Source organism: Pneumocystis murina (assembly GCF_000349005.2).
Source record: "Pneumocystis murina B123 chromosome Unknown supercont1.11, whole genome shotgun sequence".
NCBI lineage: Eukaryota > Fungi > Ascomycota > Pneumocystomycetes > Pneumocystales > Pneumocystaceae > Pneumocystis > Pneumocystis murina.
Genome location: NW_017802369.1, coordinates 131,105 through 147,948, shown reverse-complemented (window position 1 = coordinate 147,948; position 16,844 = coordinate 131,105). Strand labels below are relative to the sequence as shown.

General features: G+C 29.3%; 8 protein-coding genes across 8 annotated transcripts; 3 read left to right on the top strand and 5 right to left on the bottom strand.

The window, feature by feature from the left end:
* Positions 1-91: 91 nt before the first annotated feature.
* PNEG_02488 (hypothetical protein) lies at positions 92-869 on the top strand (the record flags this gene model as incomplete). Its single annotated transcript, XM_007876306.2, has 5 exons — positions 92-340; positions 380-532; positions 579-653; positions 705-765; positions 817-869. 5 exons carry the CDS (start codon positions 92-94, stop codon positions 867-869), a joined length of 591 nt encoding a protein of 196 aa, XP_007874497.1.
* Positions 870-1,431: 562 nt separating this feature from the next.
* Positions 1,432-4,401, bottom strand: PNEG_02487 (hypothetical protein; the record flags this gene model as incomplete). Its single annotated transcript, XM_007876305.1, has 13 exons — positions 4,372-4,401; positions 4,239-4,261; positions 4,153-4,191; positions 4,001-4,106; positions 3,817-3,950; positions 3,356-3,767; positions 3,280-3,312; positions 2,581-3,234; positions 2,243-2,536; positions 2,063-2,200; positions 1,817-2,021; positions 1,578-1,768; positions 1,432-1,531 (listed from the first exon to the last, which is right to left on the bottom strand). Exons 1-13 carry the CDS (start codon positions 4,386-4,388, stop codon positions 1,432-1,434), a joined length of 2,346 nt encoding a protein of 781 aa, XP_007874496.1. The 5' UTR covers positions 4,389-4,401.
* Positions 4,402-4,801: 400 nt separating this feature from the next.
* Positions 4,802-5,546, bottom strand: PNEG_02486 (hypothetical protein; the record flags this gene model as incomplete). The annotated part of the gene is made up of 2 exons (XM_007876304.1): positions 5,337-5,546; positions 4,802-5,272 (listed from the first exon to the last, which is right to left on the bottom strand). Exons 1-2 carry the CDS (start codon positions 5,394-5,396, stop codon positions 4,802-4,804), a joined length of 531 nt encoding a protein of 176 aa, XP_007874495.1. The 5' UTR covers positions 5,397-5,546.
* An 804-nt stretch (positions 5,547-6,350) lies between these two features.
* On the top strand, positions 6,351-7,406 carry PNEG_02485 (hypothetical protein). The gene is made up of 2 exons (XM_007876303.1): positions 6,351-6,843; positions 6,887-7,406. The coding sequence occupies exons 1-2, from the start codon at positions 6,388-6,390 to the stop codon at positions 7,340-7,342; spliced, it is 912 nt and encodes a 303-aa protein (XP_007874494.1). The 5' UTR covers positions 6,351-6,387; the 3' UTR covers positions 7,343-7,406.
* Positions 7,407-7,670: 264 nt separating this feature from the next.
* PNEG_02484 (hypothetical protein) lies at positions 7,671-8,337 on the bottom strand (the record flags this gene model as incomplete). Its single annotated transcript, XM_007876302.1, has 4 exons — positions 7,671-7,811; positions 7,858-8,117; positions 8,165-8,255; positions 8,296-8,337. 4 exons carry the CDS (start codon positions 8,335-8,337, stop codon positions 7,671-7,673), a joined length of 534 nt encoding a protein of 177 aa, XP_007874493.1.
* A 276-nt stretch (positions 8,338-8,613) lies between these two features.
* On the top strand, positions 8,614-9,938 carry PNEG_02483 (hypothetical protein; the record flags this gene model as incomplete). The annotated part of the gene is made up of 7 exons (XM_007876301.1): positions 8,614-8,654; positions 8,704-8,835; positions 8,886-9,227; positions 9,272-9,388; positions 9,436-9,523; positions 9,566-9,788; positions 9,829-9,938. The coding sequence occupies 7 exons, from the start codon at positions 8,614-8,616 to the stop codon at positions 9,879-9,881; spliced, it is 996 nt and encodes a 331-aa protein (XP_007874492.1). The 3' UTR covers positions 9,882-9,938.
* On the bottom strand, positions 9,308-11,726 carry PNEG_02482 (hypothetical protein). The gene is made up of 6 exons (XM_007876300.1): positions 11,506-11,726; positions 11,387-11,456; positions 11,190-11,338; positions 10,741-11,146; positions 10,522-10,694; positions 9,308-10,471 (listed from the first exon to the last, which is right to left on the bottom strand). Exons 1-6 carry the CDS (start codon positions 11,647-11,649, stop codon positions 10,115-10,117), a joined length of 1,299 nt encoding a protein of 432 aa, XP_007874491.1. The 5' UTR covers positions 11,650-11,726; the 3' UTR covers positions 9,308-10,114.
* A 648-nt stretch (positions 11,727-12,374) lies between these two features.
* Positions 12,375-16,276, bottom strand: PNEG_02481 (hypothetical protein). Its single transcript, XM_007876299.1, has 12 exons — positions 15,909-16,276; positions 15,580-15,864; positions 14,904-15,533; positions 14,770-14,860; positions 14,431-14,723; positions 14,265-14,387; positions 13,801-14,215; positions 13,556-13,759; positions 12,933-13,513; positions 12,826-12,890; positions 12,681-12,784; positions 12,375-12,636 (listed from the first exon to the last, which is right to left on the bottom strand). Exons 1-12 carry the CDS (start codon positions 16,269-16,271, stop codon positions 12,383-12,385), a joined length of 3,408 nt encoding a protein of 1,135 aa, XP_007874490.1. The 5' UTR covers positions 16,272-16,276; the 3' UTR covers positions 12,375-12,382.
* Positions 16,277-16,844: the final 568 nt, after the last annotated feature.

Genomic DNA, 16,844 nt, shown 5'->3' with positions numbered 1-16,844 from the left:
CTGGAATTTATTTCCTATCTTACGTTTTTTTTCCAGTAAAAAAGTGTAATATATAAGGGTATATTTGATACTTTTAAATATATAGAAAATTATGGGTATTTCATGTAGCAAAAAAGTAACAAAAAGAGATTATATACTGTTTAAATTAAAAATACAGCGTGATAGATTACATATGTATCAAAAAAGATCGGAAAATTATATTAAAAATATAAAAGAAGCAGCAAAAAGATCACTTGCACAAGGCGATAAACAGAGAGCATTGAACTTTTTAAGAGAAAAGAAGAACTATGAAGCACTTTTTGATAAGGCCCTTGCTCATGTAGAGACATTAGAAAATCTGGTATTATTTTTTATATTTTTTATATTTTATTTATGTTAGATATCAACCATTGAATTTGCATTAATTGAGGAAGATATTATATATATACTTGAACAAAACTCATGTTTATTAAAAGAGATTAATAAGAAGATGTCATATGAATCAAGTTTGAAACTTATGGATGAAACAAAAGATGCTATTATTTATCAAAATGTATTATCTATTTAGTTATTTAAATAATATTTAAAAACATTTTTAGGATATAAGCAATATTTTTTCAGATTCGTTGGAAAATAAAGATGATCAATGTTTAGAAGAACTAAAAGAATTGCAGGTAATACGCTTTTTTTTTGAAACAAAACCTTTTCTCACGGAATATTATTAGCTTTATATACTTCCCAACATTCCTGATAAAAAGTTATATCATAATGAAGAAATGATAGAAGGTTTGAAATATTATAAATTGGTTCTTATTTGCTAATTTACCTTAAAAATAGTACACAGAGAAAATAACAAGCAAAAAGAGTCATCTCATATATTATTAGCATAAACTCTAAATATTTATGTTATTTAGGAAGATTTTTATTAATTTCAGATATTAATTTATTGAAAAAATATTTTTTATAATATTCATAGAAATTATAGAAATAAAAAGATATCAATTTAAAAAAACTAAAAGATACATTCTTGAATATTATATCATAAATATAAACCACCATAGATCCCTAAATAGATGCAGGCATACTAAATTACTGGAGAAAATTCAAATTTTTGTTTTAATAAGTAAAAACTAATACATATATTAATATCAAAAAAATAAATATTAAAGAAACTATTAATTACTAAAAAAACTAATACATAATCAAAATTCCTAAATATCTTCTTTTTGGTGTTAATATTTAATAATTTCTATAATTAAGATAAAAAACAACACTTAATAATTAGAAAAACAATACATATACATTAAAATTTACATAAAAACCTAACAAAAACAAGTTTATAAATAATCAGCATCACTAAATGAAGTATTAAAGGTATGTTTGTAACAGTTATACATCTAAGATAACACATATTTATAATTCTGAAATTCTCCGAAAATTAAAAGATTTATTTTACTCTTGTCCAAAACCAACTGTCTCTTCAACAGCAAGTGTAAGCTTTTGAACAAGCATTTCATATGTAGGATATTGAGGAAGATCAACACGATTAAAACTAATAAATGTAAATAACAAACAATAAATCTAACAGTTTCATATACCAAGTATGACTCTTAGGAAGCTGTGTAATCTCTCCTGCTTTTTCAATAGTAAATCGCCGAGGACCATCACTACCCTGAAGATCCTTAAAACCATTAACAGGAACACGAGACGTCCCCGTTATAAACTGTAACAGACGCGACTTCCGTTCTGAATCCCAGCTTCGTACACATTTCCAGAACCATTGTATAATCTATAATAAAAGAAATCAACAAAAAATTTGAACAATTTTAATTATTACCTCATCAGATTCAGTATAACCCCGATAGTCTGTATGTTTTTTCCAATCATCCATATCCATTTCAGTAATACCTCCAATAAGCAACTCAAGCTCTCGCTCGTCAAAAACACTAATAAGTTCTTGTGGAATAAGCTCATTAAATCCGTCTTGAAAAGCATTAAATTGTTCTTCTACACGCTTAAAAACACGCCAATATGCAACAAGCCTACTTCGTAAGCGTACATCTAGATTACAAGAAGAACATACTCAACATATTCTTTTTTATTATCATTAGTTACTTCGATATTTCTCCCATTAGGTTTTAAATCAATCGTCATTACCTCTCCAAAACGATCGTCTTCAGTAGAAAATGTCAACTCAAGAACATTAGCAATATCATTCTCCCTATTGCAATTAGCATCAAAATATTTTATTAAAATATCATACAAAATCCAGGTCAAACTCCGAAAAAATTCAGCATCTACACTTTCCATATCAGCGAGAGTAACTTTCTTCTTAAGAATCATTTTATAAAATGAAACAATAAAAAAAGCATCAAGAAATCTTCGATGAAAAATAGCAAGTCCAAGAACTCTTCCAATAAATTTAAAATAATTCAAATGTTCTGGATTTATGCCAGAATGAGGATTAATTTGAAGAGTATAGTTATCCACAGATGAATATTCAAACAAACAGTAAAAAGGATTAAACATTTCATGTGACAAAAGGAAAAAAAATTCTCTGTAAAAAATGAATATAGTTCAAAGAAAATAACTTCTATATACCTTGACAATCCACCATAATCCAAACCATCTTCACCATCAAATTTCACCATAAACCTTTTCTTAAGATCACTAGGTGTTTGTCTCATAATTTCAGCATATGAATCTTCAAAAATATGATTTCTTCGAATTTTTATTTGACATTGTCCAGATAAAGGGCGCAAAGCAGGTTGAGACCGAAAATAAATTAACTTTCGTCTAAAATCCCTCTTATATTGAGGAACGTTTTGATCCAAGGAAGAAGGGAGTCGGGGATCATCCCATGTTGTTATTTTTGTATTATGATCAACAAAATAAACTCTTGCAGAACTCGTAAGACGCATTTCCCATCCGCTAGGAAGAGGCCCCAATTGTGAAATGGGTTGTTGTTGAATTGTAGTATTTCCCATATTTGCTCCACTATACATTCGAATATATTGCTGACGTCTAGGATCAACCCATGTTGTTGTACGTGTATTATGATCAACAAAATAACATCTTCCTTCTGGAGTATAACGTTGTTCCCAACCACTAGGCAAATCACCCGTACCAGGATTTGTCGTAATACCAGAAACAAGTGGTACTCGATTTTGCTCATTTGTAGAAGATGATCCATGATGAGCCGATGATGAAGTAGCCATATGAGATGAAACACTTTCTCTAGCGCTAGGGCGAGCTCTATTAAAATAAGAATGTTTTCTAATTCTAAATTGGGTTAATTACTGAGACAATCCGTCAGAATCAATTCGACCAGTACTAAAAACATTAGAAAAATATCATATATAAGAGATAATCATACAAAGGCCGTGTCCAAGTTGTTGTTCGTGTATTATGATCAACATAATAAGTTCGACCAAGGTTATCAGTTCTTCTTTCCCATCCAGACGGTAATCGTCCATACTGATCCTCAAAAGAACTATAATTACCACTTCCTTGATAAGAAGCCATATGCCGAGAACTCTGACTTGCAGAATGCCCCGTCTCTGTATTTTCTGCGGCAGAATTAGAAACAATGCCAATTCTTGACGGAGAAGGATTCATAGACATAGAAACTGTAGCAGAACCTGAGGCCAGCCCATTAATTTGCGCAGCACCATTATGAGAAGACTGATTACGACCAGGGACTGAAACAAAAGTAGAAAGACTTATAATAAGTTTTCCATGAACCATCATATTATCATTAGATTTTTTGAGGTCCCTTATAAGCATTTCTAAAACGCGCAAATAAATCATATAATAAAAAAATACAAAAACACCCACCATCGCCACCCAGAGAAAGATCAATCACATCACTAATACGTAAATTAACAACTCCAAGAAAACCCTGATCTTTCTTTTTAAATTTCTTCTGATCAAAAATCTGAACAGCAAGAATACTAGACTCTTTCACTGATCTAATATATTTCATGAATAAGAAAATATCACTATAAACTTCATTTTATACATTTCAAAACTTTCATTCCAATAAGGATTAAGAGTTTTCTTTATAACTGAGGTCGTCTGCGTCTGCTCTCCATCCACTGTAATAACTGCAAATGGATCCGGCGTACCTTAATATAAATTAATCATCTTATTCATATCATAACAATAAAATACGTATTAAATCCCGCTTATAAAGCCCGTCCACTGCAATTACTATCAATTTATTAAAAAAACATTATATTCCCTCTTATTTCAAAAACCTGTAAGCTTAATCTTTTGAACCCTAACACAAATAAGTTCTTTGTCTTAAAAACCTATTTTGACGAGTATAATCCAAAAAAAATCACACAAAAAAACATTTTCCTGATTATACTCGTCTAGAACTATACTTACGGTGAATTAGAAGCCATATCTCATCTTTTTTTCCACTTGTATCCCTTCTAAGCTTATTCCAAAAACTTGTCTAAAACACTAGTTTTTTCAGATAAAAATCTCTAAAAAAAAACATTCATCAATATTAACATAATTATATTCGAAATAAATACCTACCTTAGTCTATTTCTCCCTAAATCTTCCAAAATTTCTCAGTTTCTAAATTTTTAATTTTTTGCTATGCTGGTCAGTAGTTATTGCCTTTTGTATCGAATTAAGCCAGGTATAGGATAGTAATAAGGGAGTAAGGTTAGATATAGAAATGTATAAATAGAGATAAAAAGATATAGAAAGAATTGATGTAGATAAGATCAAAGTATTTTTAATTAGAAAATATATGTATTAAAATATTTGTTGAAAAAATAATGAAATAATTTTTTTTAAATAAAAATTAGTATGGGCCAGTTCTATAAGAACCACGGTAGCCACCACGATAACCATAGCGTCCACGATAAGCATGGCCACGACCTCGTCCTCTTCCACGGGACATTCCAGGGAGATTTGTACGTTTTGGAACAACTTTTAGTAAACGACCTCTAAATAAACTTTCATTAAGAACTAAAGCATGGGCAACAAGCCTTGGCTCTGAAAATTCAATGTATGCAAATCCTTTGGGATGACCAGAATAACGATCACAAAGAATTGTGACACGATTAATAGTTCCACAAGTTTGAAAATGGGCTTGTATTTCTTCGGGAGTTGCACCATAATCAACATTTCCAACATAAACACTACGAGAGTCCACATCTTCTTTATTTTCTACTAACTGAGAGCTTTCTTTATCTAATTTAGCTTGCATTTTTCTCAATTTTTCAGCTTCTGCTTCCATCTCAGCAACACGTTGTTTCATTGCTTGAAGTTCCTAAAAAAAATTTTAACACCAAAAAATACTATAAAAATCTCCAAATGAAGACAAAGCTTCTAACCTGTTCTTCTGTCTCAGGATCCCCTTCTTCCCGTTGTTTTTCATCCCATTCATCTGTCATCTTCCAAATTCAAAAAAAAATACACCTTTTTTTTCCAAGAAAAAAGAAACTCTATAAAACAAAACAAAAGAAATCAAAATATCTACTAAAAAATCACTAATCTCTGCTAAAATCCCTTTAATTTTTGATTTTTTTCTTCAACCAAATTCTCAAAATTTCGAAAACGTAGAGGTTTCCATAGTAATCATAGATTCTCTAATTAGAGATATAACTTTATTCATAAAAATCAATAAAAGATAACCTATTAATTACCTATAAATCCACTTAAATATTCAATATCTCATCCGATTCTTTAGTATTTAAAGATAAAAATATAAAAAATCTTAAAATATATCATTTCTTTAAAGTTCCTTTTAAAACAAAAATAATCGCTAAGTTTAGCTTCTTTTAAGATCAAATATATAAAATATGCCTTTAATCATAAAACCTTTCTTTTTCTATGATTTTCTAATATAAAACATTTTTCTTTTTAAATAAATCAAGATATTAAAATTTTTACATATTTTTATCTTATCTAAAATAAAAAAATATAGTATAAAAATATAATTGTATCTAAATATGATTATATAGCCTCTTAAATTACTCGAAGCCCTTATTATTTCAATATATTTCATCAAAAATAATTAACAATCGAAATATATATAAAGTATTATTTCTACAAATATTAATAATTGATTTTTTCAGTCTTTTCTATAAAAATATAAAAAGTAATTAATATTTCTAAATAAGAACTTATTGTTCATTTAAAATCGAATCATTTATTTCAAAGTTCTCTTAATTTCCTTAAAACTTTTGTTTTTTGACATTCATTCAAAAATTAATGATTTGAAAAAACAATCCTATAAATAATTTTTAATTTCTTATAAAATAGATATTTATGTTAAAACCCAGCAAATTTATAATATTTTTCTATAACTAATAATCTCCAGAAATCCAGCTGCTCGAAATAACTACAAATTTATTAAAAAAAAACTGATTATAAGATTATTAGATGGGATCTGATCCTGAAAAACAAGATAAATCACTATCAAATACATATAAAGATGGTGAATCTCTTTTGAGTAGTTTTTTTCCGGGAAAAATTGAAGATTTTTTGTTAACACAAAATAAGACAACACAAAATAATATTTTAATACTTTTACCAAATAATTTCAGTATAAACAAGGACCTTAGTATAGACACAAAGAATTATAGAGCAGATATTTGTTATATAAATGATATTTATACAGGATCAAAAGTTCTTGAGAAGGAATTATATGAATGTTTTTTTCTTATATCAACCGAACAGAAAAGCCTTAATGAGTTCATTCTTATACTTAATCCTCTCCTAATGTCTATAAAATATGAGAAAGGAGGGCGTATTCGCATAGAAAATTCAGAAAGAAGAAACCAAGTTCGCCAAGAAGCTATTTTACAAGGTTGGAACGTTAATCTTGAAAATGAAGAAGTATGTTGGTTGTTTTTTATTGAAAAAAAACTAATAAACGAAGCTCATATTTTTAAGGCCAATTATCCCAGAAAATGCGGTTCCTTTACCAAAAAAAAAGACAAATCTTAAAAAAAACAACTACAATATAAAATTCGATAATATAGAATTAATTAACGAAGATGATCTTCTAGAACCATCCGATTTAATTCCTCCTACATATGAAAATAATTTTTGCAACAATCAATCAATAAAGAAAAAAAAAAGATGTAAAAATTGTACATGCGGCTTGAAACAAGACGAAACAGAAATAACGGAAAAAATAGACAAAATGACAATACATTTGCTAAAAGAACACGAACTTGGAGATATAGATTTCATAAAGGCAAGTAATATTATCAGTAATTGTGGAAATTGTTATCTTGGTGATGCTTTTCGATGTAGCAAATGCCCTTATTTTGGAATGCCTGCTTTTAAACCAGGAGAAAAAATCCAACTAAAACTAAACGATCTTGAATAATTTATTGTTATAAAAAATGTAAAATTTAAACTAGAAAATATTATTCAATATATAACTTTTTATATTAACAAATTACATCGACTTGTTAGCTCAAAATTGATTCTGTATAAAGAAATTTCAATGCATTCGAAGTAACTATTCCAGCCAATCAAATATATTTTTCATATTTTTTTAATCTAAATTTTATGCCATATATAAGTACTAAATAAAATCCATTACAATAATATAATTATCAACATTTTTTCTTTTATAATATACATATATATATATATAACACATTTCTCCTTCAGAAATACGGTATGCCATATTACGGAAATGTCATTCGATTTCATAGACCAGATGTCCATGATTCTACAATCTGTTGAATCATTTTATCGAACCGTCGACTTTGTATAGGTGTCTTATCGTCTAAAGAATAAAATGGATTACAAACCTGAACGATATATGCGGAATGAATTGCCTTGAAAAGCTTATATATATTAGCAGTAAATTAAAAAAATTAATAAAAAATAAACCAGTTTCATATCAGCATCTGTAATAATCATTTCTGACATATCCAACACGACTATGAATTTAATCTGTGTATTAGTCACAAACCCATAACCAGCCGCTGTTTCCTGTATATGTAAAAGCCCAAGATATGCATCTAATGACTCTGTTTTAGGATTAACAGATGTCTGAGAACGTTCATTCAATTTCGCATTTGAATTTGTTTCCAAGGGATTTTGTTGCAATTTTTTAGTATTTTCTTCAACTGAAACCCTACTTAAAGCAGCTATAATAATAAGAAATATTCTCATAATAACAAAATAATCAGTTTGCCTTCTAATTCATCACACGCACTATGAATCATAAAATGATACGTCAAATCCGTTTTTTTTTCTGAAAAAACCCTCAAATAAAGAGGATTATTCTAAAATTCATAAGAATCAATAAATAATCTAAAAAAAAACCTGTTTTCCAATTACTGCAACACTTGCAATTCGTGGATTCATTAAAACTGCAATTTTTACACAATTTTTCCAAAAAAAAGGAAATCTATCAAAAAAAGGCAAAAATTTTTAATAGAACAAAAAATTTTCCTCAATAACTCTTCAATATAACCCTTTTTATACCCTTTCACATAATATTTTTTTTATGTCGTCTTCCAAATCACATGACATTCTTCCTCAGTATAACCCCCTTGTATCCATGACAACTTCCCCTGGTATCCATAACAACCATATTTGTTGTCATGACAACATCTTCTAGATTTTTTATTATACTTAATTATGACTAAGTCCACCTTATCTCCACTTATTTGCCATAGTAGGTGAGCTTTTGAGGACTATACTTTCACATTTTTTACTAATATACAATAGTTACTCTCATAAGTTATCAAGAAAATGGCAATCCTCAAAAATCCTGACAAAAAACTGTTTAATTTACCCTCTTTTTGTTACAGACAATCCAGACGATGAAACAGAAATTGTCTCATTACCAGGACAGAAAAGGTATATATAAGGGGTTTTTATGATTATATGATGATAATTATTGATATCAGATGGGGTATTAATAAGCTTGAGAATTTTATAGCACCACTTGTAGCGAAAGGATTAGCAGCAGTGATTCTTTTTGGGGTTTTAAATAATTCAAAAGATATATATGGTACAAAGGCAGATGATCCGGAAGGACCTGTGATTTCAGCTATACGTCTTTTAAAAAGTCGATTTCCAGAGCTTTTTGTTATTTGTGATGTATGTTTATGTGAATATACATCACACGGTCATTGCGGATGGCTTTATGAGGATGGAACAATTAATAATGAAGCAAGTGTTCGACGTTTATCAAAAATAGCTGTTGAATATGGAAAAGCAGGGGCAGATGCAGTTGCGCCTAGCGATATGTTTATTTATAAATCATATATTGTATATAATTAACATGTGGAAGGATGGATGGAAGAGTATTAGCCATAAAAAAAGGTCTTGTAGAGGCGGGTATATCACATAAAATTATGGTTATGAGTTATTCAGCTAAATTTGCATCATGTTTATACGGCCCATTTCGGTACGATTTTTATAGATTATTGATATTTTCTAATAAAACTTGTTAAGGTCAGCAGCAAATTCAACACCTTCTTTTGGGGACAGAAAATCTTATCAGCTTCCTCCTCCATCAAAAAAACTTGCACAGCGTGCCATTGTTAATTTTTCTTTCAAATTATTTTTTCTCATTTATAAGTAGAAACGAGATATTTCTGAAGGAGCGGACTGCATCATCATTAAGCCAGCTACATTATATCTTGATATCATTGCAAATACTTCTAAAATTGCACCTGATTTATTAATTGCTACATATCATGTTTCTGGAGAATATGCAGCCATTCATGCCGCTGCTAAAGCAGGTGTCTATGATTTAGAGACAATTGTTATAGAAACTTTAATATCTTGTTTACGAGCAGGAGCAGGTTTATCTATTTGCTCAAAAAAACTCATTAACGTCAATAGAAATTATTATTACTTATTTTACACCTGATTGTTTAAATTGGCTAGAAATATGAACAGAAACATTCCTCCGGTTTTATATATTTCATCATATAAAAAAGTCTATTTAAACATTAAACATTAAACTACTACTTTCATGATTAATATAAACGTTCCCATCTATGGTCATTTAAAAATAAGACAATAAAAACAATGTTTAATATATTAAAGTTAAAATTTTTTTAAAATTATGCATGTTTATTTCACGTTATTTTAACTTGCCTAAAAATAGACTCCGGTTTTAGCCACACTACCCACAGCAGTTAGCAAATCTCCAACTTTTTTTTGATTTTTTAGCAGGCGTTGTTGCATAAGCCTGAGATAACCGTGATTGTTGCTGAGATTCTTGATGAATCCGAGGGCTGGTATTAGATATTTCTTTCATATGTTCTGAATTATTTTTAATATCATTTAGCCTTTCTTTACAAGGTTTTAATCCATTATGAACAGGTATAGGCGACGGAGGAATACAATGGGATGGGTTTAACCGATTAGACGAAACATGTTGTCCTGTCCTAGATGATGGTAAATGTCTCAAATCAGTAACCGAAGTAGATTTATGTGCAACATTGGAAACAACCAAATGTTGATTCGAAGATACATGTTTCTTATAAATAATTAGAAAAATATCAAAAAATACTATTTCAAAAATAATACAGAACTAGCTTCCCATCCTTTTCCATCATTAAGAAGCATCCAATCATATTCTCCATCCTCTGTTTCACCAATTTTTCTGATTACATTGGTAAAAAGACCACGAAGATAATCATAATCAGGCGTATCTTCAAATCCGAGATTACGAACATATAAAATGTATTGAGAAAATTCATCTATAAACAAAATAAAACCATTTGAAAAGAAATCCTAAAAACGTACCTGGAAATCCTTCACATAACTCCTCAATCAAAGTAGCTTGCTTTTTTTCTCCAATTTTCTCATATTTCTGTTTATTAGTCATTGCCTTTAGTCCTTGCCAAGGAAGTCCTCCTCGAAGAAAATACATAAATACATGGCCTAATGCTTCTAAATCATCCCTTCGAGATTGCTCTCTACCAAGATGAGTATTTATGCTCATATACCTTGCAGTGCCAGAAAGGCTCTTGCGTTCTCTATATGGAATATGCTGTTTTGTTCTGGGATCCCGATATTGTTTTGCCATACCAAAATCAACAATATGGATTAAATTAGAATTACTAGTACCCGGCCTTCCTATAAGAAAATTGTCTGGTTTAATATCACGATAAATAAAATTTTTTTCATGGATAGTTTGAACACGCGTCAACTAAGACATCTTAGTATATCAAAATGCATAAATGAAACAATACCATTTGTTTAGCAAGCATAACAACCGTTTTGGTCGTAAAACGTCTTCCGCACCAGTCGAAAAGATCTTCTAAACTTGGTCCTAATAAATCAATAACTAAAATATTATGCAATCCCTCTTGACCAAAATAATGTACATGAGGTATACCAACTAAAAACTTCTAAGCATTTTTATATCTATCTAATAAGAAAATAATACGGCTTCCCACTAATAATTTGTATGTTCTATATTCATCACGTAATTGAGGTGCATCACTCTTTCTAGGCTCCTATAAACATAAGAATAGCATTCTAGAGTACAAAATATTTTCTCATTACAAATTTAATTGCTACTTGTTGATTATTAAACATGTCTATCCCCTCAAAAATAACCCCAAACGACCCTTCACCAATCTTCTTTTTAACCCGATAACGGGATCCAACAACATTGGATAGCTGCGTACTATGCGTTGATGTTGTCATAAAGTTTTAGATATACCAATAAGGAACGTTACAATTTCAAAATAAACCCAGGATCAATAAAATAAATTAGAAATAAACCAGATAACCTCTGATACACTCTAATAACACCGTCAACATCTTATATAGCATAAAATAACACCGTTAGCACTTAAAAAAGCCGAAAAAAACAAATATTTAAATATTCACGTATAGAAACACAACGATTCAAAAAAGTCTATAAATATGGAGTTTCTATAGATCCAAATGTAATCAAAGATAAAATATAACTGCTAAATATAAGTTCTAATCCTTTTATAGCTTTATTCTATACCTTTATCAATATTTATTTCTCTTCCTCCTGAAACGCATAAAATCCTCAAAAATCAACCAATTTTTTGGCCTTTTTTTCGCTTCAAAAGAGAGATATCTTATTTCCTTATATATTTCTTTAAAAATATCTAATAATTTTCTCTTAAATACTATTTAAATCTCTATTTAATGGATAAACATTTTGTTTCTAGTAAAATTGACGTTGAATGATCGCTCATCCTTAAAATTGAGTATTGTCTCGAGGAATATAGTATTGAAAAAATACAGTGAATAAGTATAAAAAGCAAACTTAAGCCCTTTAAATAGAAATTTAAATAGAAGATATTGATTTTGTACAAAAAAATAGATAATTAAAGATTGTAATAAAATATAGAGATTTAATAAAAATAAAAAATTAATATATTATATCATGATTGTAAGATATTTAAGAAGTTTTTTGATTATCTGGAGGGATTTGAAGTTTTAAGGCTTCCATAATAGCAATAAACCAAGAATCGAGAGTAGCTTTGACTTCATATTTATCTAAAAGTTGATTTTCCTTAAGTAATTCGTTAGAAAAAGCATTAATTTCAGAGTCGTGAGTATTTTTAGAAAATCTGGAACGAAGATCATCTAATTTTGGGTCGAAATAAGCGTTTTTTGGAGAAATTGGATAAATATTAGAATTTTCAAAGAATTCTATCATATTATTGAAAAAAAAGATTAAAAGAAAAGAAACTTACGAGAAATAACACATAAATTTATTGTTTCATAGAGTGCAGTATATTTTGTGTCAGCTTCTACAGAAGTATCAGCTTTATTTCTTGTATCCAAAATTTTAGTCCAACTACAAAAGTGAATTTAAAACAACAAAAGAATAAAAAATACTCATTTGCAATAAATATACGTCTCCAAATTGTTTTCTCAACAGATTGATGTCGAATTAAAGGTAACTAAAGAATTTTTAATATTTAATATTAAAAAAAAAAGATTACTTGAGAGCTATTAAGAACTTTTAATGCTGAATAATACTCGTTAGCAGATATCCCATAGGAAGTGGTTTTTTTATCTTTTAATGTTAGTAAATCTATAAGATCCTCTGGATCCAATATTTTTTCAAGAATTAGATTTTTTAAAGCTCGTTTAAAGACTATTTTTGTAGCAGGACGTTTTTTCAAAGAATGCCCTATTTTCTCAACAACAAGATCGACAGCCGCATCAATATCAATAGCATTTTCTATAAATGATCTAATTTCATCTAAAAGAGAAGCTTGTATCTGTAGTGCTTCTAATTGATACTCAATGTTAATCAACGGTAAACAGTTTATTTTCTCCATATTATGTGATTCAAGGTATTCCAAAAAACATAATTTAGAAATACTTAATTCAACCCTTTTATTAAAGACAAAAATTTCATCGTTTTTTGCAATATTATACAAAGTGTTTCCAGCATCTTTAAATCTATCCGTACTAATTTCATGCATCCATGATATTCTTCCATAATTTCCAGAATCAAAAAATCGAGACAAATAATAATGATAATCCGAAAAATCTTCAAGTAAATTAAAAAGATGACCTATATAATTAGAAAGTGTAAAAACAACGACATAACTCTAACCTTTTTCTATAAAATAACGATATAAAACATCTGCAAATTCCTCTTTAAAGGTATATAAATACCAATTTATCCTTCTTGTAACCTGATCATTCCAATTATAATCCATATTTTTATCATCAGTCTCATAGCACAATTCCACTAGTGTCCGAAAATCCCTATATTTTTCTGCTATTTCAAACGACTTATCTAATTTATCAATTTCGGCTAAATCAATTAATATATTTCGTAAAAAACCATAAAAATACCTAAGAATTTAATCCAATTGCCTCTTGAAGAAAGATATTTCTCTTCTATATGCTTCTTTTCATCATCTAGAGAATTCATTTGAATAGACTTTGTCCAAAGTATTCTTTCCTCAAATGAACAACATATTAGCTCAGCCAAATCAATCAATTGAGTAACAAGGGTTTCTTTTAAACTTATTTTCATAGATTCAACAGAATTTAGGGTGTTCTGAACTTTATCTTCTAAAAGCAAATTATCTCTTTTAAATTCTAACATAATTGCATTTGTAAGATTATATTGATTTGAAAGCACTGATAAAATATCAGAACTTGAAGTCCATGGTAATAGTGAATTATCATTAGAATGCAAAGGCTCGTTCAATTTCAAAAATTCAGCTCTCTTTTTACGAAATTTCTGAGCAGAAACAAGTATTGCCTTAGATATTAATGAGTATCAATACACATAAATACCATGTTATACTTACAAGTATAATTTCATTTGCCTCTACTATAGTTTTTAGAACTCTTAATCCATCTTTTTCTACTAATGATATCACATCTAGACAACATTTGTAAGCTTTAGAAACAATACATGCAATATTTTGCAACTAATACTATATTAATTTTAAATCTTTATAAAGATATACATACTCCTTTTTGAAACCACCAACGAATTACATTTTTGCCTGTTTCTTTAGTTACCAAACTTTTTATTATATCATTTATAATATTATCTTCAACTTTCGTTAAACGAGTATTAATTTTAGACCAAAGATTTTGTGCACTTTCACACTTTTCGGCATCCCAACACAATTTCCAACGTGTTTCTGAATTAATTGAATCGAAATTAAACAAAAGATATTCACTAAGTCTTGAAAGATTTAATGATTTCAAAAATAGATCATTTTCAAGAGGAATAAAGGAAGATGAATGGTATTTAGACACTATAAAATATTAAATAATATTACAATAAAATCAATAAAACTTAACCTGATGTTAATATATCATGACTCAGATTTATAGCGACAGCCTGTATATTTTCAATGTCATATTCACTTGTCCAACAGAAATTAATAGGATTCTATTAATATTAATATATATCAATTTCATCTATATAAACTTACTCCCTCAAGAAATCCGTAAAAAACAGCTTGATCTAACTTTCTTCTATTTTTACGAGATATTAAATCTTTATGAAGCCGCGTTATTTTAAATGTTTCGCATCTAAGAATACCAGCATTTTTCGTTGCAACTAAAACGCTTGGATTACGAATTATCTTTTTTGATGAAGGATCAATTAATGAATCTTCATAACCTGCAGCCAAAATCTGAACACGATTTTCTCTATTAAAAGTAATAATATCTTCAAATAAAATTTCAGAGTCAAAAGTTGCCTCAGTGGGAGTTAAAATAAGATATAATGCATCCGAAAAAACTATAATAGTCATATCACCAGGCTTCGGTATCAATATTCTAGGATGAAACAATAAATCTGAATACAATCCATGATATTGCAACAAATGAACCGATGTGACCTTCAATGTTGTAGATTCGAGATCAGAAATAAATAAAACATAATTTGGACTATCAAGTGAAACAAAAAAAGATGCCAAAATAAGAACTAAAGAGGTAGAATTGGGTATTGGCATAATATCATATATTTGAAGCGACTTCTCGATCATTGAAAGTGAAATATTTAACGTTGATATCAAAATTTCTACCATTGAATTCCATAAATTCTTCTCTAAAATCAACTTTTCAAAGATAAATATACATCCATATAAATCAAATATAGACAACCTTGGCATATCCACTTCTAGTTACTTCCCATTTACTAACCGTACCTCGCTTGGTGCACACAATTACATCTCTAGTACCACGACCTTTAAGTTCACCTGCATTTATAGAACAAATGTCCCGTCTGGTCGTAGCAGACCATAACGCTCCAGTAAGACTGCTAAATAATCCACCTATTCCGGAAGAACTAGTCATATTCAATAATCCGATATGAAGACGTGCTGATGAATCCACAAGAGACAAATGCAAAAGCTTCCCTGAAGATGTTGCTAATACAAAATTTGCAGGCTTTGTTATAGTTAATCAAAAAATCTATACAAGGACAAATAAACCTCCGCATTACAAAGACAAACACACATTTCCCCAGAAACAAGAGGAATCCGACCTTCAATACTTTTTTTATGTATTAATCCTTCCGCAATAGCACCCCCAATAGATTCCCAATATGCTATTCGTCCAGAAATAGGCATAATAATAACAAGACCCGGTTCATCACTCCCTGCACATGGTGCAACTAAAGCCCCCAACGGAAGAACATCCTTGTTCAAAAATCTATCTTTTGCCATATCTTGAGGTAACGGAAATGTCAATGTAACAGGATGATGATCAGGTCCTGAATGAAGATATGAAAATACATAAGCTGCCGTATTTGTAACAACTAATCCATAGCCTGTCTGAGAATCAAACGATCCCATAGCAGAAACATCTAAACAACAATGTTAATAATCAATTCTCACTAATACTTGAGTTATATTAATCCACCACTTCAATGCCTTCACCCATCCTTCCTTCTTCCCTCCCATTCATCAAAATCTCACTAAATAACTACAAATATCCCTATATTGACCCATATCCCATAAAACATACCCTCTTTTATAAAATTATCAATACTTCCAATTAATCGTGACAAACAATAAAACTCATTCTTTGTCCATTCAATCACTCCATAATCCACCATAGGAACTGATGATAAAGAAATCTTCATTCTATCAATCATATTCTCTCTTATTAAGTCTGGACGAAGCCAATACAAAGGTGCTTCTGATGGACGTACTATTGTCTCCATTGAAAAAGGACAACGCGCATGTGATAATATCCTCCGGTGCCGACTCTTCTGCTCTGAAAACATAACTATATTCAAATATAAACTATATAAACCTTAGTAAAGCCCTTTAAACCTTTATATACTTGCTAATTGGTAGGATATCTATATATTTGAAATTTTGATGTCGTTGATGGTTGCCTTAACAACAGTCAGACCGCTGAGC

What these genes read in the sequence shown, in the direction of transcription:
- PNEG_02482 (XM_007876300.1), bottom strand. Translation starts at nt 11,649, where the DNA reads ATGACAACATCAACGCATAGTACGCAGCTATCCAATGTTGTTGGATCC. An exon ending in CAAATTATTAGTGGGAAGCC is followed by an intron (nt 11,339 to 11,386) that starts GTATTATTTTCT and finishes AGAAGTTTTTAG; the next exon opens with TTGGTATACCTCATGTACAT. An exon ending in GTTATGTGAAGGATTTCCAG is followed by an intron (nt 10,695 to 10,740) that starts GTACGTTTTTAG and finishes TTTTGTTTATAG; the next exon opens with ATGAATTTTCTCAATACATT.
- PNEG_02481 (XM_007876299.1), bottom strand. Translation starts at nt 16,271, where the DNA reads ATGGGATCGTTTGATTCTCAGACAGGCTATGGATTAGTTGTTACAAAT. An exon ending in TTTGTCTTTGTAATGCGGAG is followed by an intron (nt 15,865 to 15,908) that starts GTTTATTTGTCC and finishes ACTATAACAAAG; the next exon opens with CCTGCAAATTTTGTATTAGC. An exon ending in TCATGATATATTAACATCAG is followed by an intron (nt 14,724 to 14,769) that starts GTTAAGTTTTAT and finishes AATATTTTATAG; the next exon opens with TGTCTAAATACCATTCATCT.
- PNEG_02485 (XM_007876303.1), top strand. Translation starts at nt 6,388, where the DNA reads ATGGGATCTGATCCTGAAAAACAAGATAAATCACTATCAAATACATAT. An exon ending in TTAATCTTGAAAATGAAGAA is followed by an intron (nt 6,844 to 6,886) that starts GTATGTTGGTTG and finishes TAATAAACGAAG; the next exon opens with CTCATATTTTTAAGGCCAAT.